The sequence below is a fragment of the Sus scrofa genome, chromosome 1, assembly GCF_000003025.6.
Source record: "Sus scrofa isolate TJ Tabasco breed Duroc chromosome 1, Sscrofa11.1, whole genome shotgun sequence".
NCBI classification, from domain to species: domain Eukaryota; kingdom Metazoa; phylum Chordata; class Mammalia; order Artiodactyla; family Suidae; genus Sus; species Sus scrofa.
In genome coordinates this window covers 163,292,234-163,320,047 of record NC_010443.5, presented here as the reverse complement: position 1 = coordinate 163,320,047, position 27,814 = coordinate 163,292,234, and the positions used below count along the sequence as shown (strand labels likewise).

At 46.4% G+C, this 27,814-nt stretch overlaps 1 protein-coding gene across 5 annotated transcripts; it reads left to right on the top strand.

Moving 5' to 3' along the window:
• PARP16 (poly(ADP-ribose) polymerase family member 16) lies at positions 1-27,270 on the top strand. Of its 5 annotated transcripts, none has more exons than XM_005654484.2 (6): positions 2-823; positions 16,888-17,025; positions 19,794-20,000; positions 22,835-23,006; positions 24,421-24,562; positions 25,883-27,270. In XM_005654484.2, exons 1-6 carry the CDS (start codon positions 650-652, stop codon positions 26,016-26,018), a joined length of 969 nt encoding a protein of 322 aa, XP_005654541.2. In that variant the 5' UTR covers positions 2-649; the 3' UTR covers positions 26,019-27,270. The 5 variants fall into 5 exon arrangements, with proteins under 5 accessions (XP_020955784.1, XP_020955786.1, XP_005654541.2 ...); XM_021100123.1 differs by lacking the exon at positions 2-823 and adding an exon at positions 857-1,174; XM_021100116.1 differs by lacking the exon at positions 2-823 and adding an exon at positions 3,612-3,893.

Below are 27,814 nucleotides of genomic sequence, written 5' to 3'. Positions count from 1 at the left end.
GCCCTCCCTGGGCTGGGCGGAGCTCGAGGGCGCCGGTGGCGCCAGGCAGAGGGGAGGGCCAGGCAGGTAGGCCTGGGCACGTGTTGGGGCGAGGGAGTCCCACGGGCAGGCGACACGCTGCGAGCCGCCGCGCACCGCTGGCAGAACGCAGGCAGCGCCGAGGTCAGCCTGGAGAGCGCCGGGACTTAGGCGGCGACCGTCGTAGGCGGGGCAGGAGGGTCAGCGCGGCGCCGGCCTCTCAGCCTGGCCCCGCACGGGGAGGGGGCTCGCGGTCCCCGCAGGGGCTGCTCCCCGCGCCACGTCCCTTCAGAAGGCAGGTGTCAGTACGTTATCGTCTCATCCCATGTCATAGCCCCTCCCCCAGGCCTGGGATTTCCCGGCTGCCCGGCCCCATTATCCCCAGGCCCAACCCCCGCGCCGACCCGCGGTCCCTGCCGGTTCTTCTTCTCAACTGGCCGGTCCGCCGCAGGAGACTCTGGTCAGGACGTTCTCACCCGCGTCACTTCATCCCTCTGCCTGGCTCACCCCAAGTCCGTGAACCCCGGGCCGGGTCCAGCCCATTGTCCACGGGCCCAGCTCCGCGCTGACCGCAGGCTCGGCCCTAGCCCCCACCCGGCGTGTCTCTCCCGGCAACGCGCGGCGACCCGAGATGCAACCCGCAGGCTGGGCGGCGGTCAGGGAGGCGGCGGGCCGCGACGTGCTGGCCGCTGACCTCCGCTGCAGCTTCTTCGCCTCGGCCCTGCAGAGCTACAAGCGCGACTCGGTTCTGCGGCCTTTCCCTGCGTCCTACGCCCGCCACGACTGCAAGGACTTTGAGGCCCTGGTAAGTGTGCTTTTTCCCGGCGCTGACCCGGGCGTCCCAGACCACGTTGCCCTTGGAATCCGTGTTAGTGAAGGTGCCAGCCCCAGACTTTCCTTGGGGAAAGGTTTCTAGGCGTTAAGAACACTTCTAAAGCACCAGGTGGCTGCTTCCTCTTGTTAATACAAGTGACTCCCCGGGTGAAGTGAGGAAATCAGCAATTGCATAGGCTTCCCCAAAATTTCCTAGTGTGGTCAGTAATGGGGAGTTGATTTGCGTCAGCTGATTCTGCTCAACCGGAAGTTAGTTATCCCTTTGCAAGTTATGAGACACCAGAAGTCACCAACGCCACCCAGACCTCCATCTTCAGATGAGGTAATATATGCGCAGTACTTTTGTAGATTATAACATGTACAGTATACATGTGAGCTGTTATTTCCTTGATGATTCACGAAGCACTCAATTTCTTGCAGAGTTCACCTCAGGGTCAGCATTCCAGGTATCAGTTATTTTTATAATCTAAATGTTTGGAATTATCGAGAAGAATATAACTTAACCAAATTGATTGATCAAAACCTACAATTATTAAAGACATTGAAGTAGTAGTCAAAGATTTTCCCTTAGAACTCCAGGACTACCTGGTTTCATTGGTGGGTTCTATCAGTCACTGAGGGAATAAGTAATCCAGTTTTATAGAAATTCTTCCAGAGTATTGAAAATTGGCTAGTGTAATCTTGAAATTTAATGAGATAATATCCTTTCCTGTATTATCCTTAAGAAGGATAATATCCTTAGAAAGGATAATACAGGAAAAGAGAACTGTTGGCCAATATGACTCAAGAGTATAAATATAGAAATCCTCTGTAAAATATTAGGATCCTGAAACCAGCAATATATAAAAAGAATAACTCCTTATTAATAAATTGAGTTTAATCACAGAAATGAAAAATTCGTTCAGCCTTAGAAAATCTCACTTTTTTTTTTTTTTTTTTTCCAGCCATGCCCACAGCATGTAGAATTTCTCAGGCCAGGGATCAATCCCATTGCCACAGTAGTGACTGAGCTGCTACAGTGAAAATGACAGATCCTTAATCTGCTGCACCACAAGGGAATTCCCTAGAAAATCTCTCTTTCTCTCTCTCTTTTTTTTTTTTTTTTAAGGGGCTGTACTCACAGCATATGGAGGTTCCCAGGCTAGGGATCAACTTGGAGCTATAGCTGCTGGCCACAGCCACAGCCATGCCAGATCTGAGCCTCATCTGTGACCTACACCACAACTCATGGCAACACCGTATTCTTAACCTACTGAGCGAGGCCAGGGATTGAAGCTGCAACCTCATGGTTACTAGTCAGATTCATTTCTGCTGTGCCACAATGGGAACTCCTCCCTAGAAAATCTCAATGTTATGAACCACACTAACAGAATTTGATCATGTTTAGAATCGACAGATGTTTAAAATTATCTCTGATGAGGTGGTCAGTGTTGGGTAACCCTCTTTGCTATCACTCCCAGGAGGTCAAGGGAAAAAGCCCAGCCTCCTGGCCTCTACCTAGTCCATTGCAGCTTAGGCAAGGGATGTGTTGAAGGCACCTCAGGCCTTGACTGCAGTGCACAAATGTTTCAGGGTACAGGGAGTATAAGGCAAGCAGACTGACTTCTTCCATGGTTTGTTCTGTAAATTCAGATATTCAGTTTTGTGAGTTTGTGATATCGGAGTATTGGGGATGAAACTTTTTTTCGGTTTTGTCAGTGGACATTTATGGAGCCTCTGCTGTGGGCCAGGTGCTAAGAATACAGAATTAAAGACGCAGGGGGAGGTTAGCAGTCTGCTCAGCTATACTATAGGGTGAGCCCTACAACGTGGAAGCCTAGAGCAGGACCCTGGGCGTTGGCAGTGAGTTGGCTGGAATCAGGGAGCTTTAACCAGGGGGGGTTATGCCATACTGAGGGCCTAGGGACATGGCAGATTTTGAGGAGCTGAGAGGAGGAAAGGGGGTATTCCAGGAGGAGTAGCAGGCTGGGCAGAAGGCCAGGATCTCACCAGAAAGGACAAGTCTGTACTTCAGTGTGGCTGTCGTGGGGAATAGGAAGAGATGAGGCCAGCTGGAGCAAGTAGCGCTGGGCATGTCCTGCACAGACGTGTAGATTTTAACCTTGGGCTGGGAGGGCATGTGTGGCATCCAGGATGTATTCTGAAAGACCCCTGTGGTGGCCGGGTGACAGAGGGATCTGTTCAGGAGTAGGGAGGGGAGAAGAGCCTGGGGTCAGAGGGACCAAACTCCCCAGAGATGATACTCCACAGTTCCAAGAAATTAATCCAGTTAATTTTTGCCAAGAAACATCCAAATGGACTAGAACGCTCGGTCCGTTCTCTTTGTGGTAGAAGGTCATCTTGGCAAACAGAATCAGATGTGTTTGATGAATGTGGGATAAGATGCGAAGGGAGCTTTGGCATTGTTTTGATTTGATCATGCTTTCTAAAGATTTTGTTTTCATTAGGCAAGTAAAGTGATATGAGTAAAGTGCAAGCGCCCCTGATAGAGCTCACCCTGTCACACGTCCCCCCATAGGTATCAGTGCTCTCAGTTTGGGGCCCACCCTTCCTCTCACACCTGTAATCCCTCAGGAGAGCGTCAGCAATTCAGGTAGCCCCAACCTGAGGAGCCCCACCTCCTCTGTGGGGACAGACTGTTCTCCTCACAGGGCTCCTTGTGCCAGTTTTAGGCAGTGCACCCTTTAGGTGGCCCCTGGAGAAACAGAGACAGATTCTTACCATCCTGTCCTGTTGCCGTACTCCTTCCTGGGCACCAGTGTAAGGAGAACTAGCCCAGGCTGCACAAATTCTCAGCTGTCTGTAGGCATGGCTCTCAGAAGCTTTCTGCAGAGGGGCCGCTCACCAGGCATGACCTCTGGGGGGTGCACACGTTCTTAGGTAAACACACTTGAGGTTTCGTTTTGCCACGTTGCATGAGGTACAGAAAAGCTGTAGAGAACTTGGCATCTGCACCTGTGTCTCTGACTCAAAGGTTAACTTTTAAAAGAGAATCAGGTCTGGACTGGCCTTCTGGATCATTTTATGGTTACCTGAAGAAGGTAGGGAGCTGTTTAAAAAGTTTACCATTTTCATTTGTTTGGCTAAAAGCATTTGGAAGTAATGTGAAACAGTGTATCATTTTCAACCATTTTAAATTTAATTTCCTTCACACTCTGAAGTGTCATGACATCCCTGTAACACATTGGTGAGTTTGCCAATACTTAGAGCTCTGGCTTGAATTACTTTATTGACTGTTGCTTTCCTGAGCCTGTCCCCTGCTGAACCATGCTCTGGCCTTATTCTTTCATAGCCTCTGAAGTCCCCAATCATTGCTCGGGTGCCTTGTTTTGAGAGCATTTCTATTCAGAGTCAGCTCTTTGGTTTTACACTAGGCGTTCTTTGTATTCATTCCCAGCACCTGGCCTGAGACGTGCTTATCAAATGTTTAAGGGACCACATTGGGTATGTCCTGATACCCAGGCTGAGGGGTTTCTGACCTTGTTCTTTGGGTCAGGGGTTGGTTAAGCCCTAGTCAGATCAGAGAATCTGTAGCATTTTTGGAATGTCCTATAGTTGTGACCATTGGCTGCCCCCCTGCTCCCAAACTTCAGGTTGAGCTACCCCATGTACAGTTAACATTCCTGAATCACTTACACAGAATCCTGTGGTGTTAAGCCGTAAGGTGTTGCAGCTGTAAGGTGTTTTGTTTTCCCTTAGAAAATACCTTGGTTCTCCATTAGCAGACCCTTTCTAGGGGTGGGAGGTGGGTGGGAATGGCTCCCTTGTATTAATTCCAGCTGCTTGCCACCCAAAGTGTGGTTGAGGACCATCAGCATCAGTGTCATCTGGGAGCTTATTAGAAATGCAGAATGTTGGGCCCTTCCTCACTCTTATGAGTCCAGCTGTTCATTTTCAGGAGCTTCCTGGGTGTTTGTGTGCATGGTAAATAAAGCCTGAGAAGCACTGCATCTAGCCTATCCTATTCCCATCTACCATCTTGAGGGCCATACTGTTCTCACCACTCCTGGTTCTAATCTCTGGCTTGTACCATCTAGACAATCTGACTCCTCAATGTCTGGGTTAAAACATGAATAAACTCTTTTCCTGACCCCAGGGCTTGCCTGTCCCCTCCATGCCCTCTCTCTCTTTGTCCAGGCAAACTTGCCTTCATCCTCTAAGTTACAGCTGGAGCCTCATCTTGTTCTGAGCCTCCACTTCCCAGCAGTTAGGAGTCCTGCCTCTGGGTTCCTACGCAATGTTAGTACGTTTTCTGTTGTAAATAATGCTGTGGTAAACATCCTTCTACATTAATCATTATTTACATCTTTAGCTATTTTCTTGAAATAAATTCTGAGGGTGAAATTGCTGGCTCAAAGGCTAACAAACCTTTTTAAGGAAGGCTTTTGATGCTTATTTCTAGATTGGAAATTGAATATTAACGTTTACTGGGGAGATCTTTCTTTGTAAGATTCACAACCCTTGGCTCTGGGCATTGCACTCATGTGGGAAACTTTAGAAAATACTGATGTCTGAGCCCCACACCTAGAGATTCTGATTTAATTGGTCTAAGGTGGAGCTTGGGCATTGGAGGGTTTTTTTGTTTGTTTTTGTTTTTTGTCTTTTTACAGCCACATCCGTGGTGTATGGAGGTTCCCAGGCTAGGGGTCAAACTGGAGCTACAGCTGCCGGCCTGCGCCACAGCCACACAGGATCCAAGCTGCGTCTGCGACCTATACCACAGCTCACGGCAACAACAGATCCTTAACCCACTGAGCAAGGCCAGGGATTGAACCTTCATCCTCATGAATACTAGTCAGGTACATTTCTGCTGAGCCACGACAGGTACTCTGGAGGGTTGTTATTTGCAGAGAATATGTGGTTTTAACATTTTTCTATTAATCGATGATTTTCATGGGCACTCATATGCTGGGCAGTGAGGAAATGGTAACAGTGAGATTCAGTGTGATGAGTAAGTGTCCTTTAGGTACATACTTGATATCTCCAGGTAAAATTCTCTCTTAGATTACCTTTTTATTTCTGTTTTCGAAGATGGTATCTGAGGAGAGGGGCAGGGAGCATACAGACGTAGAGGTGTGATGTGACTCTTGCTTGGTATGTGGCTAGAAAGGTGTCTCAGCCTTCAGGAGGGTGCTGTGGAGAACCCAAGCCATCTCCTCCCTTCCTGGCCATCCCAGAAATTCAGGCCTTTCCTCAGCAGGTTGGGGTGCACTACAGAGGGAGATTTGAATAATAATAATAATAATAATAATAATAATAATAATACAGTGCCTAAAACTTACACAGTAGTCATAGCACTTACTGCTCACCCAGCACTGTTCTGAGCTGTTCCTACACATAATTTTTTTTTTTTTTTTTGTCTTATGTCGTTTTAGAGCCACACTCATGGCATATGGAGGCTCCCAGGCTAGGAGTCGAATTGGAGCTGTTGCTGCTGGCCTACACTGCAGCCATAGCAACTCGGGATCCTAGCCACGTCTGCAACCTACACCACAGCTCAGGACAATGCGGGTTCCTTAACCCAGTGAGTGAGGCCAGGGATCGAACCTGCAACCTCATGGTTTCTGGTCGGATTCCTTTCCGCTGCTGGGAACTCCCTCACATGTAATCTTCCTAACACCTCAGCAGTGTAGGTTCTCTTATCATCTCTGTCACTGTCAGCTATGTCACCGTCAGTATATGGGCTGGTGGCAGACCACGGTCCAGCCTCCAGGTGATGATGTTGGTGTGTAGTCAGGGTGGAGAACCACCCCTTTAAAAGGTCCCTATGATGACTCTTTTTATACAGAGGACTCTTGTAGACTTTCACTCCCAGTCTGTTTCAGTAAATCTGGATTTTCACTCCTTAGGTTTGTGCAAAGCAAGGTGTGCCTGTATATAACTGTGCTGTCCACCTTTCCTGCCTTCCTCTCAGCAGCCCACTAGGTCCACCCATCCTGCCCACCGTACTGTTGGAGCTGTCACTCTGTCAGGCCCCTGAGCCTGATGACCAGGGCTGGACCACTGGTTCTTTTCCTTTCAACACCTCTACCCACAGCTAGTAATTATGATCTCTGGAATCTTCCTAGACAAGGATTTTTTTTCAGATGTTCTTTCCTGCTGCCAACCCTCCTGGAACAACATCGCTTAACATTTAAACCTGAATATCCCCACCCTTACCTGGTGATGAGAATCACCTGTGGCAGCTTGTGCAAACACAGATTCTTGGGCCACCTCCCCAGGAGATGGTGATGGGGATGGTTGCAAAGTGTCCACTGGACTGTCTGCCCCCTCCTGATTCAAAGCAAGATTTGAATTGTCTCTTTCTAAGGTCACTGGCCCTCTTTCACCTGTTCTCAGTCCCTACTAATTCCCTGCCCCTGGCTTCTCAGTCACCCAAACCGCCCCTTTCCTGAGACTTCTTTTCTCAATCCCCTGTGACCACCCAGGTACTGCCCCATTCAGGACTTACCCAGGCTCCCCCCACTGCTTCTCCAGCTGAATCCTTCCTTATTACTCAGAGCAGAAGCTGCGGAAGTGTGGCCTGTGGGATGATGGGTTCTGATTTCCTCTAGTCTTTTAGGAATTGAGAAATTAAAAAAAAATGCAGCTTGTTGATCTCTTAAAAATAAGAAAAAAATCTGAGGCTCCACAGCCTGGGTGGAGGGTGCTCTTGGGCAGAAAGCAGCTAGAGCTGGGAGTTGGTGGCTGGGTCCTTTGCTAGGCCAGGGGTCTCCAATTCAACATAGTCCTTAACCACTTTTTCCTTATTTTCATCTTATCTGTGCCCCTGGGGTGTATTTGAGCCCCAAAGGTTATACTCCATTTGTAGTTATTATAAAATATTGGCTACATTCCCTGACTGTACAATATATCCTTGTAGTTTATCTATTTTATACATAGTAATTTGCATCTCCCAATTCCCTACCCCTATCTTGCCCTTCCCCTCTTCCCTTTCCCCACTGGTAACCACTGGTTCTCTATATTTGTATGTCTGTTTTGTAATATTAACTAGTTTTATTTCTTAGATTCCACATGTAAGTGATAACATATAGTATTTGTCTTTTTTTCTATCTGAGTGACTTAGCATAATAACCTCCCAGTCCAGTCATGTTCTTGCAAATGACAAACTGCATTCTTTTTTTAGGGCTGAGTCCATTCTATATATGTACCACATCTTTGTCTATTCATCTATTCATGGACACTTAGGTTGTTTCCATCTCTTGGCTGTTGTAGATAGTGCTGCTGTGAACATTAGGGTGCATATATCTTTTCAAATTAATATTTTTGTTTTCTTCGGATATATCCCTAGGAGTGGTAAGTAAGTAGGGTAGATCATAGTCATTCTGACAGGTGTGAGATGATTTCTCTTTATGGTTTCAATTTGCATTTCTGTGATGATGACCTTTTTTTAAAAAATTTTTTTAAGTTAAAGTATAGGGGAATTCCTGTCATGGTGCAGTGGCTAACGAATCTGACTAGGAACCATGAGGTTGCAGGTTTGATCCCTGGCCTCAGTCAGTGGGTTAAGGATCCGGCGTTGCTGTGAGCTGTGGTGTAGGTTGCAGACACGGTTCGGATTCCCTGTTGTTGTGGCTGTGGTGTAGACCGGTGGCTACAGCTTCGATTAGACCCCTAGCCTGGGAACCTCCATATGCCATGGGAGTGGTCCTAGAAAAGGCAAAAAGACAAAATAAATAAATAAATAAAAAATAAATTAATACATTAAAGTATAGGGCTTTTGTTTTCTTTTTTGGCTGCTCCTGCCACGTGTGAAAGTTCCAAGGCCAAGTGCCTGGGCCAGGGATGGAATCTGAGTTGCAGCTGTGACCTACACCACAGCTGTGACAATATTGGATCCTTAACCCACTGTGGCACAGTGAGAACTCTCTAAAAGTATTGTTGACTTATAATGTTGTGCCAATTTCTGCTGTACAGCAAAGTGACTCAGTCATACATACCCCCCCACACACATTCTTTTAAAAAATACTATTTTCCATATGGTATATCCCAGGAGATTGGATATCACTTACCTGTGCTATACAGTAGGACTTCCTTGCTTATCCATTCTAAATGTAATAGTTTACATCTACTAACTGCAAACTCCCAGTCCATCCTGCTTCCTCTTCCTTGAGAGTCTGTTCTCTATGCCTGTGAGTCTGTTTCTGTTTTGTATATAGGTTCATTTCTGCCCTGTTTTATTTATTTTTTAATTTAATTTTTTTTTTTTTAATTTTAGGTCCACGCCTGCAGCATATGGAGGTTCCCAGGCTAGAGGTCTGATCGGAGCTATAGCTGCTGGCCTACTCTATAGCCGCAGCCATGCCAGATCCAAACCGTGTCTGTGACCTACATACACCACAGCTCACAGCCATGCTGGATCCTTAACCCACTGATCCAAGGCCAGGGATCGAACCCACAACCTCAAGGTTCCTAGTTGGATTGTTTATGCTGCACTAGGATGGGAATTCCTGTGCCCTATTTTAGATTCCACATGTAAATGATATCATACAGTATTTGTCTTTCTCTTTCTAACTTAGTGTGAGAGGCTCTAGTTCTGTCCAGGTAGCTGCAAATGGCATTATTCTGTTCTATTTTATGGATGAGTAGTATTCCATTGTGTGTATGTGCCACATCTTCTTAATCCATTCATCTGTCAGTGGACGTTTAGGTTATTTCCATTCACAATATTTTCACTATTGTGAATAGTGGTGCTGTTAGTATCTGGGTGCATGTATCTTTTCGATTGCAGTTTTGTCTGGATATATGCCCAAGAGTGGGATTACTGGGTCATATAGTAGTTCTGTATTTAGTTTTCTAAGGTATCTCCATACTGCTTTCCCTAGTGGTTGTACCAGTTTACATTCCTTCCAACAGTGAGGCAAGGTTCCCTTTCTTCCACACCCTCTCCAACATTTGTTATTTGCAGACTTATTAATGAAGGCCATGTCTTCTTTGGAGAAATGTCTTTTCAGGTCTTCTGCCATTTTTGTTTTCTTTTTTGGGCTGCACCTATAGCATGTGGAAGTTCCTGGGCTAGAGGTTGAATTGGAGCTGCAGCTATGCCGAAGCCAATGCCACAGGAACGTGGGATCTGAGGCGCATCTGTGACCTACACTGCACTACACCTTGCATCAATGCCAGATCCTTAACCCACTGAGTGAGGCCAGGGATTGAACCTGCATCCTCATGGACACTATGTCTGGCTCTTAATCTGCTGAGCCACAACAGAAACTCTTTCTGCCCATTTTTCAATTGGGTGTTTTTTTTGTTGTTGAGTTGTATGAGTTGTTTGGGTGTTTTGGAGATTAAAGCCTTGTCGATTGCATCATTGGCAACTATTTTCTCCCATTCTGTAGGTTGTCTTTTTGTTTTTTAGTGGTTTCCTTTGCTGTGCAAAAGCTTGTAAGTTTGATTAGGTCCCATTCATTTATTTTTGCTCTTATTTCTATTGCCTTGGGAGATTGACCTAAGAAAACATTTTTACTTTTTATGTCAGAGAATATTTCGCCTCTGTTCTCTTTTATTGTTTCATATCTTATGTTTAAGTCTTTAAGCCATTTTGAATTTATTTTTGTGCATGGTGTGAGAGTATATTTTAGTTTCATTGATTTACATGCAGCTGTCCAGTTTTTCTAGCACCACTTGCTGAAGAAACCTTTTCCCATTTTATATGCTTTTTTTTTTTTTTTTTTGGTCTTTTTAGGGCTGTACCCGAGATAGATGGAGGTTCCAGGGTAGGGGTCAAATCAGAGCTGTAGCCACCGGCCTATACCACAGCCACAGCCACACCAGATCTGAGCTGCATATGCAACCTATACCACAGCTCACAGCTATGCTGGATCCTTAATCCACTGAGTGAGACCAGGGATCAAACGTGTGTCCTCACAGATGCTAGTCAGATTTGTTTCCGCTGAGCCACAATGGGAACTCTCCATTTTATATTCTTGCCTCCTTTGTCAAAGATTAATTGACCATAGGTGTCTGGGTTTATTTCTGGGCTCTCTATTTTGTTCCATTGATTTTTATGTCTGTTTATATGCCAGTACCACACTGTCTCGGTGACTGTAGCTTTGTAATATTGTCCGAAGTCTGGGAGAGTTATGCCTCTTGCTTTTTAAAAATTCTTTTGTTTTCTGTTTTTGTTTTTCTTTCTTTTTAGTGCCGCACCTGCAGCATATGAAAGTTTCCAGGCTAGGGGTCAAATTGGAGCTGTATCTGTGACCTATGCCATGGCAATGCCAGATCTTTTAACCCATTGAGCAAGGCCGGGATTGAACCCACATCCTCATGGATACTAGTCAGATATTTAACCTGCTGAGCCACAGTAGGGACTCCTAAAATATTTTTATTTTAAAAATTATTTATTTATTTATTTATTTTTCTTTTTTGGCCAACCACAGCATATAGAATTCCCTCTGTGGTCAGGGATCAGATTGGAGCCACAGTTTCAACCTACTGGCAATGCCGAATCCTTAACCCACAGTGCTGGGCTGGGGATCCAACAAACCTGTGTCCCACCGCTCCAGAGATGCCACTTATCCTGTTGTGCCACAGCAGGAACTCCTTTCTGCTTTGTTTTTTTTTTTTTTTTTTCTCAGGATTGCTTTGGCAATTCTGGGTCTTTTATGCCTCCATATAATTTTTAGGATTATTCTAGTTGTGTGAAATATGTCATGGGTGATTTGATAGGGATCGCATTAAATCTATAGATTGCTTTGGGTAGTATCACCATTTTAACAATATTAATTCTTCTAATCCAGCAGCATGGGATAGCTTTCCATTTCTTTGACTCCTCTTTCTTTTTATTAATGTTTTATAGTTCTCAGTGTGTAAGTCTTGCACCTCCTTGGTCAGGTTTATTCCTAGGTATTTTTTAGATGTGATTTTAAAAGGTATTGTTTGTAAAAAATATTTCTTTTCTAATGTTTCGTTGTTAGTAAACAGAAATGCAAGCTATTTCTCAATGTTGACCTCTCCTCCTGCTACTTTGCTGAATTTGTTTATCAGATTGACTAGTTTTTGTGTGGAGTCCTTAGGGTTTTCTATATATAGTATATCATCTGCGTGTAGTGACACTTTTACCCTTTATCTCCCAATTTGGATACCTTTTATTTAAAAAAAATTTGTTTTTGGTCTGATTGCTGTGGCTAGGACTTCTAATACCTTGTTGAATAAAGATGGTGAGAGTGGGCATCCTTCTCTTGTTCCAGATTTTAGTGGGAAGGCTTTCAGCTTTTCTCCATTGGGTATTGTACTGGTTGTGGGTTTATCATAAATGGCTTTTATTATGCTAAGGTATGTTTCCTCTATACCCATTTTGGTAAGAGTTTTAATCATGAATACTTTTTTTTTTTTGTCTTTTTGCTATTTCTTGGGCCGCCCCTGCGGCATATGGAGGTTCCCAGGCTAGGGGTCAAATCAGAGCCGTAGCCACCAGCCTACACCAGAGCCACAGTAACTCGGGATCCGAGCCGCGTCTGCAACCTACACCACAGCTCACGGCAGTGCCGGATCGTTAACCCACTGAGCAAGGGCAGGGACCGAACCCGCAACCTCATGGTTCCTAGTCGGATTCGTTAACTACTGCACCACGACGGGAACTCCTAATCATGAATGAATGTTGAATGTTGTCAAATGCTTTTTCTACATCTATTGAGATGATCATTTTTTTTTTTTTTTTTTTCCAAGGCCTCACTCATGGCCTATGGAAGTTCCCAGGCTAGGAGTTGAATCAGAGCTGCAGCTGCCAGCCTTCGCCACTGCCACAGCAATGCAGGATCTGAGCCACCTCTGCGGCCTACACCACAGCTCATGGCAATGCCAGATCCTTAACCTACTGAGTCAGGCCAGGGATTGAACCCACAACTTCATGGTTACTAGTTGGATTTGTTTCTGCTGCACCACAGTGGTAACTCCAGTGATCATGTGGGTTTTGAGTTTTCTTTTGTTAATATGGTATATGATGATTGATTTGGGTATGTTGAACCATCCTTGTGAACTTGGGATGGATCGTACTTGGTAGTGGTATATGATTTTTTTATATGTGTTTGGATTCGGTTGGCTAAAATTTTGTTGAGTTTTTACGTCTATATTCATCAGAGATATTGGCCTATCATTTTCTTTTCTGGTAGTATCTTTGTCTGGTTTTGGTATGAGAGTGATGGCAGCTTCATAGAATGCCTTTGAGAGTGTTGTTCTTCTTCAGTCTTTTGGAAAAGTTTAAGAAGGATTGGGAGTTCCTTTTGTGGCTCTGTGGTAAATGAACCTGACTAGTATCTCTAAGAGAATGCGTGTTTGATCCCTGGCCTCAGTCGGTGGGTTATGGATCTGGTGTTGCCGTGAGCTATGATGTAGGTTGCAGACGCAGCTTGGATCTGGCAGCTGTGGCTGTGGTGTAGGCCAGCAGTTGCAACTCCAATTCGATCCCTAGCCTGGAAACTTTCATATGCCGTAGGTGGAGACCTTTTAAAAAAAAAAGGAAGAAGGATTGGTGTAAGTTTTCTTTATATGTTTGATAGAATTTGCTTGTGAAGCCATCTTGTCCTGGACTGTTGCTTGTAGGGAGTTTTTTAAAATTACATGCTCAATTTCTAGCGACCAGTCTATTCAAATTATCTATTTCTTGATTCAGTTTTGGTGGGCTGTATGTTTCTAGAAAGTTGTCCATTTCTTCTAGGTTGTCAGATTTGTTCAGACCAGATTCTGAAGGGCCTTGTTAAGGGGAGGGTTGCTAGATTTAGCAGATAAAAAATATAGGCCACGTAGTTAAATTTGAATCTCAGAGAAGCAATAATTAGGTGTTTTTTTTTTTTTTTTTTTTTTTTTTTTTTACCACAAATATGCCCCAGATGTTGCATAGGTTATACTTATACTTAAAAAAAATTGTCATTTATCTGATAACCCTGTTTGTGTGCCTGGTCTTTAAAAAGCCCTGCTCAAATACAGACCGGTTTGGTCATAAGAGGAGGAATCTTGTTAACTTTTTGAAGCAGATTTACTTTTCACAGTAGCTTAAAAAATGAAACAGGGCATAAGAGAGGCCAGTTGAGGGGTTAAAGAATGGGGACGGAGAGGACAGCCTGGCAGGACCCATAGGGCCTCTGTGTCAGCAGGCAGCAGTGGGGTTGGGAGGGGGGTGTGCTGAGCCTTGAAAGAGGCCTGGCCCCAAGGGGAGCTCAGGTGAGGCCTGGGCCCAGCTCAGAGTTGGAAGGGATCTCAACCACTTGCACAGACTGCACCCCTAGAAGGGGCCTGGCTTAGCCTACAGTCCTTTTGTGAGGTCCCTTGTGCCTGGGTCTGGACTGTTGCAGCTCATGGGATGGAGCTGAGAGGAGTAATGGGAATGATAATCCTGGGAGAGAAGACTCTGCTCTGGCTCTGGTATAGCAAGTGTGGAGCAGGAGCAGAAAAGAGGCTGAGGTGTACCTGAGGGTGTATCATTCGAAACGCATGTCCACCGTGTTGCCTGCAGAACAAAAACCACCGTCCCCAAGGGGGATCCAAGGCTGATCTCAAGCTTGCGATCTCACTCCTGCTCCTTCTGGCAACCCCTCCCCCATACTCTAGGCTCCAGTCACACCAAACCATTTGCATTTAACGATGACAACAATCATGGCAGTCCCACTAACTTAATACCTTCCTGTCGCTCTAAGCATGTACTGGTTTAACTTGATTAACCTTCACAGGGATCCTGTGAAGTGGCTAATGTTATCTCATTATGTTTGAGGACACTGAGACACAGGAGGTTACCTAACCAGGTCACACAGTAAGGGGTGTAAGAGCCCAGGTTCGGACCCCGGCCTCCTGGCAAGAGAGCTGGCACAGTTAAGCTTGCTGTCATCCACGTCCCTGCCTACACGCTGCACTTCCATGCTTCTGTGACTTTACCTGTCAAACCCAGTCACATAGCACCTCCCTGGGAAGCCTTTCCCTACCACCCTCTTTGCTCCCAGCCTCTATCCAACAGGAATCCTGCCTGCTTTCCTTAGTAGTTTGTATCCATCTTTGTTATGACAAGGAATAGTTTTAAGTCATAATTTTTTACCTTTCTGCCTTCTTACTGTGCAGCACCAACACACATAGAGCATCCTTGTGTTTCAACTGAATCTTCACTGATGGCCCACAAGGCATGTATAGTTTTATCAGAGATAGCCCGAGGCTGTTGATTGAATCTTTAGAAATAGAGACAAGAATAATGTAGCCCTGAAATGTTTCCAATTTTCAACTAATGGATTAAAAAATATCCCCCCCCCCAAGTTAAGCAAGTGAACTTACAAGAAATATGGGAAGGAACCACTAGTGTTTATGAAGCACCAACTACATCCCTAGCAAAGGTGTATATTGTCCAGGAAGAAGTACAAATTTAAAAAAATGGATATGCACTGTATATGCACCTGGTCCTGAGATTCTGTTACCTTCATTAATCCTCCTGACAACCCACGTGGAGATAGTGGAGTTCCTGTGTTAGGAGCTGGCGGCTCAGCTAAGGCTAGTGCTTTGCCTAAGGAATAGGGATTTAATCTGAGATTCGTCTGCTCGTTCCTCTACATCCAGGTTACAGGAGAAAGAAAAACACGAGATAGCCCTTGGTTTCTGGGAGTCCTAGCCATTCTGAGGAGGGAGGATTGGGGCTGAATGTTTTACGGGTTTGGAGGAGAGGAGGTGCCTGGGTGGGTAGAAGTGAGGGAAGGGGCATTCCAGGGGACCGAGTGAGCAAAGCTTGGAGAAGGTATGTCCACAGATGGCACTAGTCTGCAGTAGTGTTTTGTTTGTTTTTTGTCTCTTTAGGGCCGTGCCCACGGCATATGGAGGTTCCCAGGCCAGGGGTCCAATCGGAGCTGTAGCTGCCGGCCTACGCCACAGCCACAGCAACATGGGATCCAAGCCATGTCTGCAACCTACACCACAGCTCACTGCAGCGCGCCCCAGATACTTAACCCACTGAGCAAGGTCAGGGATCGAACCCACAACCTCATGGTTCCTAGTCAGATTTGTTTCCGCTGCGCCATGACAGGAACTCCTGCAGTGACGTTTTGAATGCCATGCTGGAGAGATTTGGTTTCTAGTCAGTTTCCATTTCTGAGCAAAAGCTATAGATACCTCGTAGCTCTCTGTTAGTCCAGGTCCCCAGTCCCTTATCAAAAATCTGGCACCAAATTTGTTTGGAAATTCAGATTCTGCCTGATTTTATAAAGGCAGTATTGTCTGCTTCCAACACCTATCACAGGCCACATAGGGCACCAGCCTCCATGAGAAGGATCTGGGATGGTTCACAACTCACAGCAGGGCATTCCTTTTCTGTGGAAGTTCTTGCTGTGGTCTACAGAGACGTCCAGGAGCTAGTCTTTGCCCCTGAGAATGACAGCTCAGGTGTAAGGAGATGAACTGCACATGGTCCCTGGGGGCTGGTCCCTCTAGTAAGATCACCATAGACATAGCTGCCGGGGTCGTCACGAAAAGTCACCACACTCAGGAAAACCCCAAACCATGTATTCCTCAGTCACAGTTTCTTCCTGTCTGGATGCAGTTTACTATTCTGGGTCATCTTTACCATAAGCAGTATTGCCTGGTTATGTATGTAGTATGCTTTATCTGATCTCCAAGGGGAAGAGGTTAGCAGTAAATTAACTCGTGCTGAAGGGGAAAGGCTTTGCTAACCCTATACCCACTCATAGTGGGGTACATATACAAATATGCCACGAAGTTGGTAATATCTACATTGTGGTGTATCCCATAGTCAGACATTAATCCTGCAGCCTGCAGCAAAGTGCATCACATCACTAGTAACACAAAGTGGGATGATTAAGGTTAAGTGAGCCTCACACTGGCTCAGATTAGGTTTTGTACCAGTTGGGTTGCAGAACACCCTTCCCGTATTGACAGCATTTGGAATTGGGCAGTATTTGGAAAGGGATTGAAGACCTCTGCATCTCCCTCTTCAGAAATTCCTTGGAGCGTGAAAGAAGTGCAAGCTGTCCGATGTACCACTAGAGGGCACCTGGTTACTATCACTTTATCCAGGATCCTTGCTAATGAAGGTTTTCCTCCCTTCAGCTTTCAGATGCCAGCAAGTTACCCAACCTGAAAGAACTTCTCCAGTCCTCAGGAGATGAGGACAAATGGGCCTGGGACCTGGTGAGCTGGATATTATCCTCAAAGGTCCTGACAATCCACAGTGCAGGAAAGTCAGAGGTGAGATTTTGGTCTGCAGGATCACAGATTCCTGGGCCTGAAGAGCTCTGGGACCTCTTTGTGCACCAGAATGACCTAGGTAGCTTGTTGGAAATGCAGATTCCTGGAACTTGTCCCCAGAGATTCTGATTCTTTGTCTAGACTGGGACCCAGGAACTTGCACACTCACAGCGCAAAGCTCTGTTCTCCCTCTAATACCAGCTGTGTCACTTTGAGCAGGTTATCAGGTGTGTTTCAGCACCTCAGTTTCCTCATCTGTTAGCGATAATAATAGTGTACTTCATAGAGTACCCTGGTAGCTCAATGGGTTAAGGATCTGGTGTTGTCACTGCTGTGGCATGGGTTCAGTCCCTGGCCCAGGAACTTCTACATGACATGGACATGGCCAAAAAATAATAGTATACTTCCATCAGGGAACTGGCTGTGAGAATTAAATGAATTTTTTCACTTAGAACAATGCCTAAGGGCCCATGCTAAGGGCTCAGTAAATGTTGGGTGTCACAAGCCCCCAGGTAATTCTGATAAGAGGTCCCTTGACCACAGCCTATAAAGCATCCATTGTAGGATTTCCCTGTGGCACAGTGGGCTGAGGATCTGGCATTGTCACTGCAGCAGCTCAGGTTGCTGCTATGGCACGGGTTCTGTCCCGGAACTTACACATGCAGTGGGTGCGGCCAAAAAAAGAAAAGAAACATTCCATTGTAAATCAATTATACTTCAATAAATAGTAAAAATTAAAAAAGAAAGAAAAAAGAAACATTCCAGCTATTAGGAAGCAAAGAGGCAGAACCCGAAGAGGTGGAAAATCTTAGGTTCTGGGTTCAAACTTCAGTCTTACCTGTTATTGAGCCTTCTTTTCCCTGTTTGTAAATTGAGGATCTTAATAGTCACCTCAGAAGGGAGCTGTGATAGCCTGTGTGCTACCCCCAGGACAGTGGCACAGGCCAGGCATTCCATAATCCGGTTTCTCTTGCCTGGCTGGGATGACAAGGACCAGAGTGTGGCACTGGCAGATCCTTGATCTGGTGCTCTTTCCTCTAAGTGGCAGCAGGGATTTGTCTGTACTGTTCTTCACTTAATTAGTTGATTATAATTTAAGCGCATTTGATTTTATGAGTTTCCGCTCAAGACCAAAATCCTCCTTAAGTGGTGTAGAATTTGGTGTCTTGATTCTGGTGTGTAGGGACCATCCTCCTCGTTGGATGGTAAAGTGATGTAAAAAGCCCTGGACTGGGGTCAGGGTCCAGGCTGGGCTGCTCATTCCTAGATGATCTCTGGGTTTCACTTTTGTCGTCTGTTAAATTTAGCCTTATTCATTCATTTATTCATTTCTCATGAGGGCATTGAGCATCTTCTAGATGTTGGGGGCTATAGGTAAAGTAGATAAGGCAGTTTTTTCTTGACTTTTGATTATGAACCAGTTAAATTCCCTTAAAATATGGAGTATCAGGACCCAGGATTATCAGCTTATTATTATGCCCAAGTAAGGATATTAGTTTCCCATGTATTATCCTTTTATATTTTTTAGTACAAAAAAGGAAGGAGGGTCCTGACCTCAGACTGAAGGACAATTCTTCCAGAGAAGGGATCATGGCAAAACCTTACATCAGTATAAATAGATCTATTAAATTGCCCTTATCTGTGTCATTTCATCACAGACTGGTTTGGGGCTGTGACTTAACTGTTTCAAAATCATGGAAATGCTGATTCAGGTCTCCGCCCTGAAGAGGATTATTACCCTTCTGTTTCAGTTAGATTTTGCTGTATAACAAGTATCTCCTAAATCTACTGGCTTAAAATGACACTGCTTGCTTCTCATGATTCTGCAGGTTGTTCAGGTGGTTCTTCCGGGTAGGGCTGGTTCACCCTGGGTAGTCTCACTTATATGTCTGGGGCTTCAGCTGGGGTGGCCGCTGTGGCTGGGCCGCTGTGGCTGTAGAAGGCTAGCAGGGCTTGCGAAGGGTTCCCAGCAGCAGGTAAGGAAGGGCTGGCCCTTTCATGTCTCTGCCATATGTTTAGCCCAAATTCAAGGGGTGAAGAAATAGATGCCATCTCTTGATGGGATCTTGGTGGGATTCCAGCTGCAAAGTCACATTGCAGAGAGGTGAATGGACAGGGATAGGAGGAACAGTTTGTGGCCATTTCTGCCTCCAGAGATCATTGTAAAAAATAGAATGTGGAAAATAGACATGAAGGTGTTATGAAAATTAGAAGTGATCTTTAGTTAGAAGGAGCAATTTATGCTTCTCAGTTAACCTACTGTAGGAAAAAACATTAAAGGAAAGCAGTCTTGAGCTATAAGCTCTGAGCTTGTTTATAAACTGATGTTTTTGGAATTCCTGTCATGGCTCAGTGGTTAATGAACCTGACTAGTATCCATGAGGATGTGGGTTTGATCCCTGGCCTTGCTCAGTGCGTTGAGGATCTGGCATTGCCGTGAGCTATGGTGTAGGTTGCAGGTTGCAGACACGGCTCAGATCTGGCGTTGCGGTGGCTGTGGTGTAGGCTGGCAGCTACAGCTCTGATTCGCACAGCTCTGATTGAACCCCTAACCTGGGAACCTCCACATGCCGAGGGAGTGGCCCTAAAAAAGACAAAAAGACAAAAACAAAAAACAAAAAAAAAACCCTGATGTTTTTATTCCCTGAAACCAGTTGTTCTCATGAGCAGAGCCCATAGGAGTTAAGCCCAAGGCTCTAGGAGGCCATTTTGGCAGCATATTTTACCAGCTTCCCAAATAAAATTGCAACTTCCTGCATGTTTTCAAGTTTGAAAAGATCCAAAAGCTGACTGGTGCCCCTCACACGCCTGTCCCCGTGCCGGACTTCCTGTTTGAAATCGAGTACTCCGACCCAGCCAACGCCAAATTTTATGAGACCAAAGGAGAACGAGACCTAATCTACGCCTTCCACGGGAGCCGCCTAGAAAACTTCCATTCCATCATCCACAATGGCCTGCACTGCCACCTGAACAAGGTGGGGCCCAAGCCTACTGACATCGGGGGGTCAGAGCTGGTGGGGGTGGGGTAGGTAGGTTCACCAAGGCCTTGCCACTCCAAATGTGGTCTGTAGATCAGCAGCAGCAGCATTGCCTGGGAGTCTGAAAATGCAGAATCCTGGGTCCACCTGGACCTTCTGAATCAGAACATGCATTTTAATAAGATCTCCAGCTGATTCTTTTACTGACTGCAGTTTGAAGAGTATCGATTTAAAACTGGTTTCCAGTCGTAGTTGTACATTTAGAATCACTTGAGCAGGTATTAAAAATCCCAATACTAGAGTTCCCATCATGGCTTAGCAGTTAACACATCTGACAAGCATCCATGAGGATGCAGGTTTGATCTCTGGCCTTGCTCAGTGGGCTAAGGATCTGGCATTGCTGTGGGCTGTGGTGTAGGGCGCAGACATGACTTGGATCCTGTGTTGCTGTGGCTGTGGCATAGGCCAGCAGGTGTAGCTCCAATTTGACGCCTAACCCGGGAACCTCCATATGCTGTGGGTGCAGCCCAAAAAAAGCAAAAAAAAAAAAAAAAAAACACCTTCAATCCCTGGCCTGGTTACTTCCACATGCCATGGGTGCGGCCAAAAGAAAATAAGAAAAATGCCAATATCTGGCTGGATTCCCAACCAATTAAATCAAAATCTCTGGGAGTGGGGCCCAGGCATCAGTATGCTTTTAGAGCTTGCCCGTGATCCCAGTGTGTGGCTGTCCCCTGCTCCTCAGCATGATCCCTGGAGCAGTGGCATCCACATTACCTGGGAGCTTGTTGGACATGTGGCATCTCAGGCCCATTCCAGACTACCTGATCAGAAGTCATACTTTAACAAGCTCCCAGGTGATTCATATGCATATTGAAGTTTGGGAAGCACTTGCCGAGAGGGGACACTCCCAACTGTCGGCTCTTGGAGGAATTGAGGGAGGTCCTTTCCCTCCCTCCTTGAGCTCCTTTCCTCCCTTTTTAAGGAGTCAAAACAGCATCAACCACCCCTTTGGTGCCTGGCACTTAGTTTGTCCCTCAGGGAGATGTAGGAGAAAGAACATAGATAAGAGGCAGAAGGACCACCTTTGCAGCTCTGCTGTCCTGGGCAAATGTATTTAACCTCTTGGAGCCTCGGTGCCCTCATCTGTAAAACAGGACGCCACCGCCCACTTTCTGGTGTCCAGAGAGGATTGAAACAGTTCACGTATACAAAGGGCTCTTCCTGTCCTTGAGTACTAAGGAAGCAGTGGCTGCTTTTAGAGGCTGGTGGAGAGGGACTCTGGTGGTTGGAGGGCTGCAGCCTTTCCGCCAGTCATGCCAGCATCTGCCTTGTCTGGGGTGGTGGGCTGGCTCCATGAACTGTGGGCTTAGTTGTGGCTGATGGCGTCCCAAGCCTGGAGAGACTTTCCCAGAACTGCTGCAGCTGATTAGCGCAGTTGGGTTTTGCTGAGGATGATGGCCTTGTTTACCCTGGCTCCTAGCTTATTACCACAGCCAGGCTACTGGAATCCAGGGGGCCTCGGCTTCACGCCAGAGCAGCCTGGAGAAGTTGCCTGCAGATTACACTTTTGTAACTAAACCTTCATTTCAACGCCCGAGGGAGTTTGTTCCTTAGAAGCATCTCATTACACCCTTTGGTGAAGTGGGTGCTCTCCTGGCCTCCTCTGTCTGGGATTTCAGTGAGAGCCTTGCTTGAGGGAACCTCTCTGCCAGCTGAAGCTCTGAGGTTGTTTTCGTGGTAGAGATATGCCAAGTTTCTCACTGTTATGCTCCTCTGCTGATGGTTCTTGAGTCTAGGGAATGGTGTATATGTGGTAGGCATAAGAAGAAATGGACATGGGGTCAGATCAGGGGACATCCAGTGTTCTCTGAGCCAGTATGAATGGTTGATATTTTTATGTTGGCATCGTAGTTGATTATTGATGTCTCCCCAGGGCAAAGAATGTGTTTTCTACCCCTGCTATAGCCTCAGTTTGCAGGTTTTTCACCTGAATTCCTTCTCTTTCAATCTGGCATCCTTCCTTATGGAGGACAGCAAGTTAGCACCCACCACCAGGGACCTGCCTCCTAGAATCTTGGACATTTTCTTGGTCCTCACCAACACAAAGAGCAAAACTTACCCTGCCTCTCATGAGGCTTGCCTTATTTGGTTACAGTTTCTGGTCTAAGAGATTCATTTCTTTTCCAAGTAATGACTCAGATTACTTCCCCTACTCAGGTGTGACTCCCTCCTCTGCATAAGGACATGACTTGGCTTCTGCAGGTCTGTCAGCGGAACCACGTTTAACACATTCATGCAGCAGGAAGTACTGATATGCTACAAATAAGAGCCTGCGGTGGAATGGCTGTCTCATTCTCTTATGCCAGGTGTTTTGTGTGGTGCTTTATGTGCATCATCTCATCAAATCCTCATCCATGTCCTTAGGAGGAGATGGTAATATCACCACTTTGTAGATGTAGAAGCTGAGACCCAGAGAGTTTATATGACTTGCTAGCTTGGTAGAGGGATAGGCAGGATTCAAATGTGGGTCTGTTTGGACTCTTACACCTGTGTTTTTCTTACTCAGCCTTGACCACTGGAGCTACTAGTTTGCCAGGTTAGTCAGCCACATCCCCAGTTAGTTAAACTGTTGTCAGATAGGAATGTGTTTTGTAATAACCCTCTAATGATGTCATAAGGTTATTTGCTCTTGAGCCTTTTGCTGGGGGAAAAAAGGCTTGAGGATTTTGTGTTAACAACTATGCCGAAGAAAGACCTGTGCCATCTTGCTTTGCCAGCTCTGCACTCACCCAGCCCTGTCTCTTTTCTGTTGACCTCTGCCATTCTAGACATCCTTGTTTGGGGAAGGGACCTACCTCACCAGTGACTTGAGCCTGGCCCTCATTTATAGCCCCCATGGCCATGGGTGGCAGCGCAGCCTCCTCGGCCCCATCCTTAGCTGTGTGGCTGTGTGCGAGGTCATTGACCATCCAGATGTCAAGTGCCAAACGAAGAAGAAGGGTGAGTGTGCACTTGGCCCAGGCCTGGGCTGCAGGCCCCTGGGTGTCAGGCTCTTGCCTTTGGCCCAGCTGTTGGGTGGAGCACCCATTGCATGCCAGAGGATGGGCTGGGTCCAGAGTGGTGTGGGACAAGGCCTGCCTTCAGGAAGCAAGCAGTCTCCTTAGAGACTGAACACACGGTGGTAAAGACACCACTTCCTGCAAGGCAGAGGGTAGGGAGTGCGTGAGGGTGCTGATGAGGTCCGTGGGGGTCCAGCTCCGAGGAAGGAGCAGTCACGTGGGGTCCAAGTGCTCAGGGAAAGCTTTAGGGGTGGAGAAGATGGATGTGAGTGTGTGAGGCCAGAGCACGAGCTCCTTGAAGGCAGAAACTGGGTCTCATTCCCTCTTGGGCACCTTGTGTCAGCAAGGCGCCTGCTACACACTTGACATTCAATAAATATTTGGTAAACTGAAGCCAAAGACTTGGGTCCACACCCTGTTCCTCCAGGCTGCTCTGGTGCCCGAGCCCTCAGAGGATGTGAGGGAATAAACTGAGGCCGTGGGGGTAAATCCTGGACCTTCTAGGGAGGGGATGACTAGTGGGCCACCTCGTTCCACTCTCCTGATACGTCCCCTAGACCTTTGCCCTGTGCGCCCTGGCCCTCGAAGGCAAAAGAGTCACAGAACCATCCTTCTAGTCTCCAGAGCTGGCCTGTTGGTTCCGCTGAGAAAAGGAGAATTGAGGAAACTGCCTGTTCCTGGCCTCTAATGTAAAACAACTGGAGTCCTGAGGAACAGGCCCAGGTCTGACGCCACTCTCCCAAACCAGACAGCATGAATATTCACTTTTATAATTCCTAGGATGTCTGCAAACCATGACATTAAACATCAGGGCAAAACCCTGCAACGTCTGCTGTCACGAAGCTTTGGCCTGTTGTAGGGATTTTTGTTGTTTTTTGGTTCTTTTCGATACAGCTTTCTCATGTTATTAAAAGGAAACGTTTTGTTTTGTTTAACAAGTCTTGGTACAAAGGGTGGAAGATAAGTGTTCTAAGAAGCTCGAGTCCAGAGTCGTTACTTTAAAATGCCTGCTAGAAGACTTGTTTCAGATCAAGTCCTATTTCTAGTTGCAGGTTATTTTTTTGTTGTGGCCCTCAAGCTGCTTACTCCCTCTGCTTCCCCCACTCAGTTTTGTTTTATATTTTTCTGTCATATCCCTTTTATTTTCCTATTCTGGCCTGTCAGAGACTCTCCTATTTTTAGTCCTCCTTCACACACACACACACACACACACACACACACACACACACAGGCCCTTCCTCAGCCTCCTGGGGTTCCTCCACCCTCAGGACCAGGAGACTCGACCCATTTCTGTTCACAATTTGCTTCCAGTTTTTTTTGCCCCTTGTAAAGTTGTGCTTTATCTTCTTATTCAGATTCCAAGGAGATAGATCGCAGGAGAGCAAGAATCAAGCACAGTGAAGGGGGTGACATCCCTCCAAAGTACTTTGTGGTCACCAATAATCAGCTCCTGCGGGTGAAGTACCTGCTGGTGTACTCGCAGAAGCAGCCCAAGAGGTGAGAAGGACGGTCCCTGCATGTGGTGCAGAACAACGAAAGGCTGCATTCACAGTATTGGGTTCTTAGTGATCAGCACCCTGCCCACCCCAGCCTTAGACCTCAGCTATGTATAAAGTATGTAAAGCACTGCACTCTGCTTTCTGTGAGAGGTAAGAGGTGAGGTATACAGGTCAAATAAAACGTGGTCCTAAGGGACCATATATGCTAGTGAAGAAGAGGGACTTAACTTGAGGGACTGAATGAAGCCAAACCCTTAGCCACCTAGGTTCCTGATTGCAGCCTGAAACCCACTGATTCGGTGGTGCTGAGAGGCAGGGTGGTGACTGGCTCTGGCTGGGATGGTGTACCACCTGGCTTGGTCACGTCCACCTCCGTGGCCGTCAAACCACCACCTACTCCTCTCTGGAACTGAGAGGTTTCATCTTTATCTCTACAATGAGAGTGTTGACCTTACAGTAGACGAGGCCTTCCAGCTCCTAGGATCTTGAGAAGGATGGCTTCCTGATCCATCTCAACAGGGTGGTGTTTGAGGGATGCAGGGCTTGCCAGGGTTGGGGGTCACTTGCCATCTTGTCCCACTGTTGGAGTCCATGAAGGAGTTTCTCACGGGGATGAGCAGCAGGTGAGACAGGGAAAGTGGTTATTGTTATCGTTAATAGTCCCGACTCCTACTTGTACACACAAGTGGTTTCCAGCCTTCAGGATTCAATAAACTTGTAAAATCTTACCCCTTAGATCTGGGAAATAGGCACAAGGTTCCTAAGTTTGGGGGACATTATCCTTTGGTTTAAAATCATCTGGCTCTTTCTACTTGAAAATTCCATTTCTTTCCCACTCCTTCCTGGAGTGTCTCTAGTGCACACTTGCATGGTTTAGATCATCTCCCAGTGGGCCAGAGAGGATTTCCCCTGCTCAAAATGATATCTGTGCATGTCTGAAAGTGAAAAGCCTTTTGCTAAGTACCCTGCACCTGCTGCCATCTGGTCAGACACCATTAGCAAGGTCATCCTTCTAGATACCAAAGTCTTGCTTAAGAAAAGACGGGTTACAAGAGGTACAAGAGGAGCTATAAAAGAAAAGATCAGGATGAGCTCATTGCATAGCTGTCTTTGTACATTTAGAAAATGTTCTGGTGAAAGGCGTGTCAGCATCAGGGCAAACAGTCCCAGATTTTTTGAGTGAAGGAGCACGCACAAAGCTTCATTTCATGGCTCAAATTCATCATTTCATCTTCTTTGAGCCAGAAGTGGTTGCATACACTTTGAAAAAATGTTTTTCTCTTTGTTCCAACATCACTCTTTTTTCCCCCTGACGCAGGGCCTCAAGCCAGCTCTCCTGGGTTTCCAGCCATTGGTTTACGGTCATGATATCCCTGTATCTGCTGCTGCTGCTCATAGTGAGTGTCATCAACTCCTCAGCTTTCCAACACTTTTGGAATCGCGCGAAGAGATAATCCTTCTGGGCTTGGTGTCGGGGCCATTTCAACCATGTGCCTTACGGTAACTTGCTCCAAACCTCCCGTGCCCCTTGTCCAGCCAGGTTGAGCCTGGGGACAGGTTGGGGACCAACCACAGGACAGTTTTCACATGCCATAAATGTATCCATTGCCTTTGATGATGCTCTCAGCCACACTCTAGTCAATGGAGGTCACTGATCCCTCACTCAGGTTTGGGGGGAGATCTCCTTCTGCTTCTTCCTAAACAGTCTTAGGGAGTTGGCTTTTTTTGCCAGGGCCAAAGGAGAAAGTCCTGCCGTATTTAAAAACAAAGTGTCCAGGCTGTCAGTGGGGTGTTTACAATCGCTTCTGGCGGACACTGGCCTTTTCTCTAATGCCTTCTGGAAGGCAGAAAATGTGTAGTGGGGACTATAAATCACTAGGCTGTTGCCTTGTTTTGACTTGAGACACCCAAGAGGAACAGTCATGTTTCTCATAAAAATCGGTGGGATCGTTCTGAATTCCATCAGCCTTTGTATGTGAGTGCAAAACACTTTCACAGTTTTCTCACATCGACAAACAGCCTTCTGCTACAGCTGTAACCCCTCTGCCCGGACCATGGATGAGAAAGGAAGGAGTCAGAAACCTGATAAAAAACAATGAGCAACTCAAGTTGTCTCTCTCTAAAAATTACCTACTACTGATGACAGCTGAGACGGAACCAAATGTTTGTTTTCTGATTTTAAAAAAAGCAAAACAAAACAAAAAACACAACTCTGACAAATTCGTCTTTGTGAGCTGAGTAAAAGGGGAAATTTCTAAACCCAGAGCACCACTTGGCCCGTGTTTGCAGCCTCTTTCCTGGCCGTGTTTTAGGGAGGAGGATTTGAGCGGCAGGCCTGCCTCCTGCACTCGTTCTCACAAAGCTGCCGTGATTGCAGCTTGCCAGCCTTTGGTGCCACACTGCACGCCTTCTGTGGGCGGCTGGCCTTTGAGACAGGCCTGCGTCTCTGGGACTCGGCCTGGCTTTACACGTGCGGGAAAAGCCTCAGGCTGCTCAGAGAGCTGCAGTTCTACCTGCTGTGTTTGCTGCCCCTCCTTCCTGTACCATGTCAGCCGTCATGGAACCCTATGTGATTTGGGTGATTTCTGTAAAGGTGGAAAGTCATTTTTCTATAATTTGTAAAGTTGTGAAAAAGCCACTATCATGGTTTTTACATTGAATATTGGAACATTTCAGAAATAATAAAGGTATTTTCCTAATTTCCAAGTTGTCTTTGTGAACTGCTTTTAGCCTCAAGCGCAAGGCTGCCATGTATTCACTGGTTGAAAAATCTTTTTTTTTTTTTTTTTTTTTTTGTCTTTTTGCCATTTCTTGAGCCGCTCCCGCGGCATGTGGAGGTTCCCAGGCTAGGGGTCAAATTGGAGCTGTAGCTGCCAGCCTACGCCAGAGCCATAGCAACGCAGGATTCGAGCCGCGTCTGTGACCTACGCCACAGCTCACGGCAACGCCAGATCGTTAACCCACTGAACAAGGGCAGGGATCGAACCCGCAACCTCATGGTTCCTAGTCGGATTCGTTAACCACTGCGCCACGACGGGAACTCCTGAAAAAATCTTATCATTGCCTTCCTTCCTTGTTTGAGGTGGATGTTTGCTAGAGAGCATATTTCCCCACGATATCTGTAGGCATTGGATTTCTTTCTTTCTTTCTTCTTCTTATTTTGCTTCTTTGGACTGCACCTTCGGCATTTGGAAGTTCCCAGGCTAGGGGTCAAATCAGAGCTGCACCTGCCAGTCTATACCATAGGTAC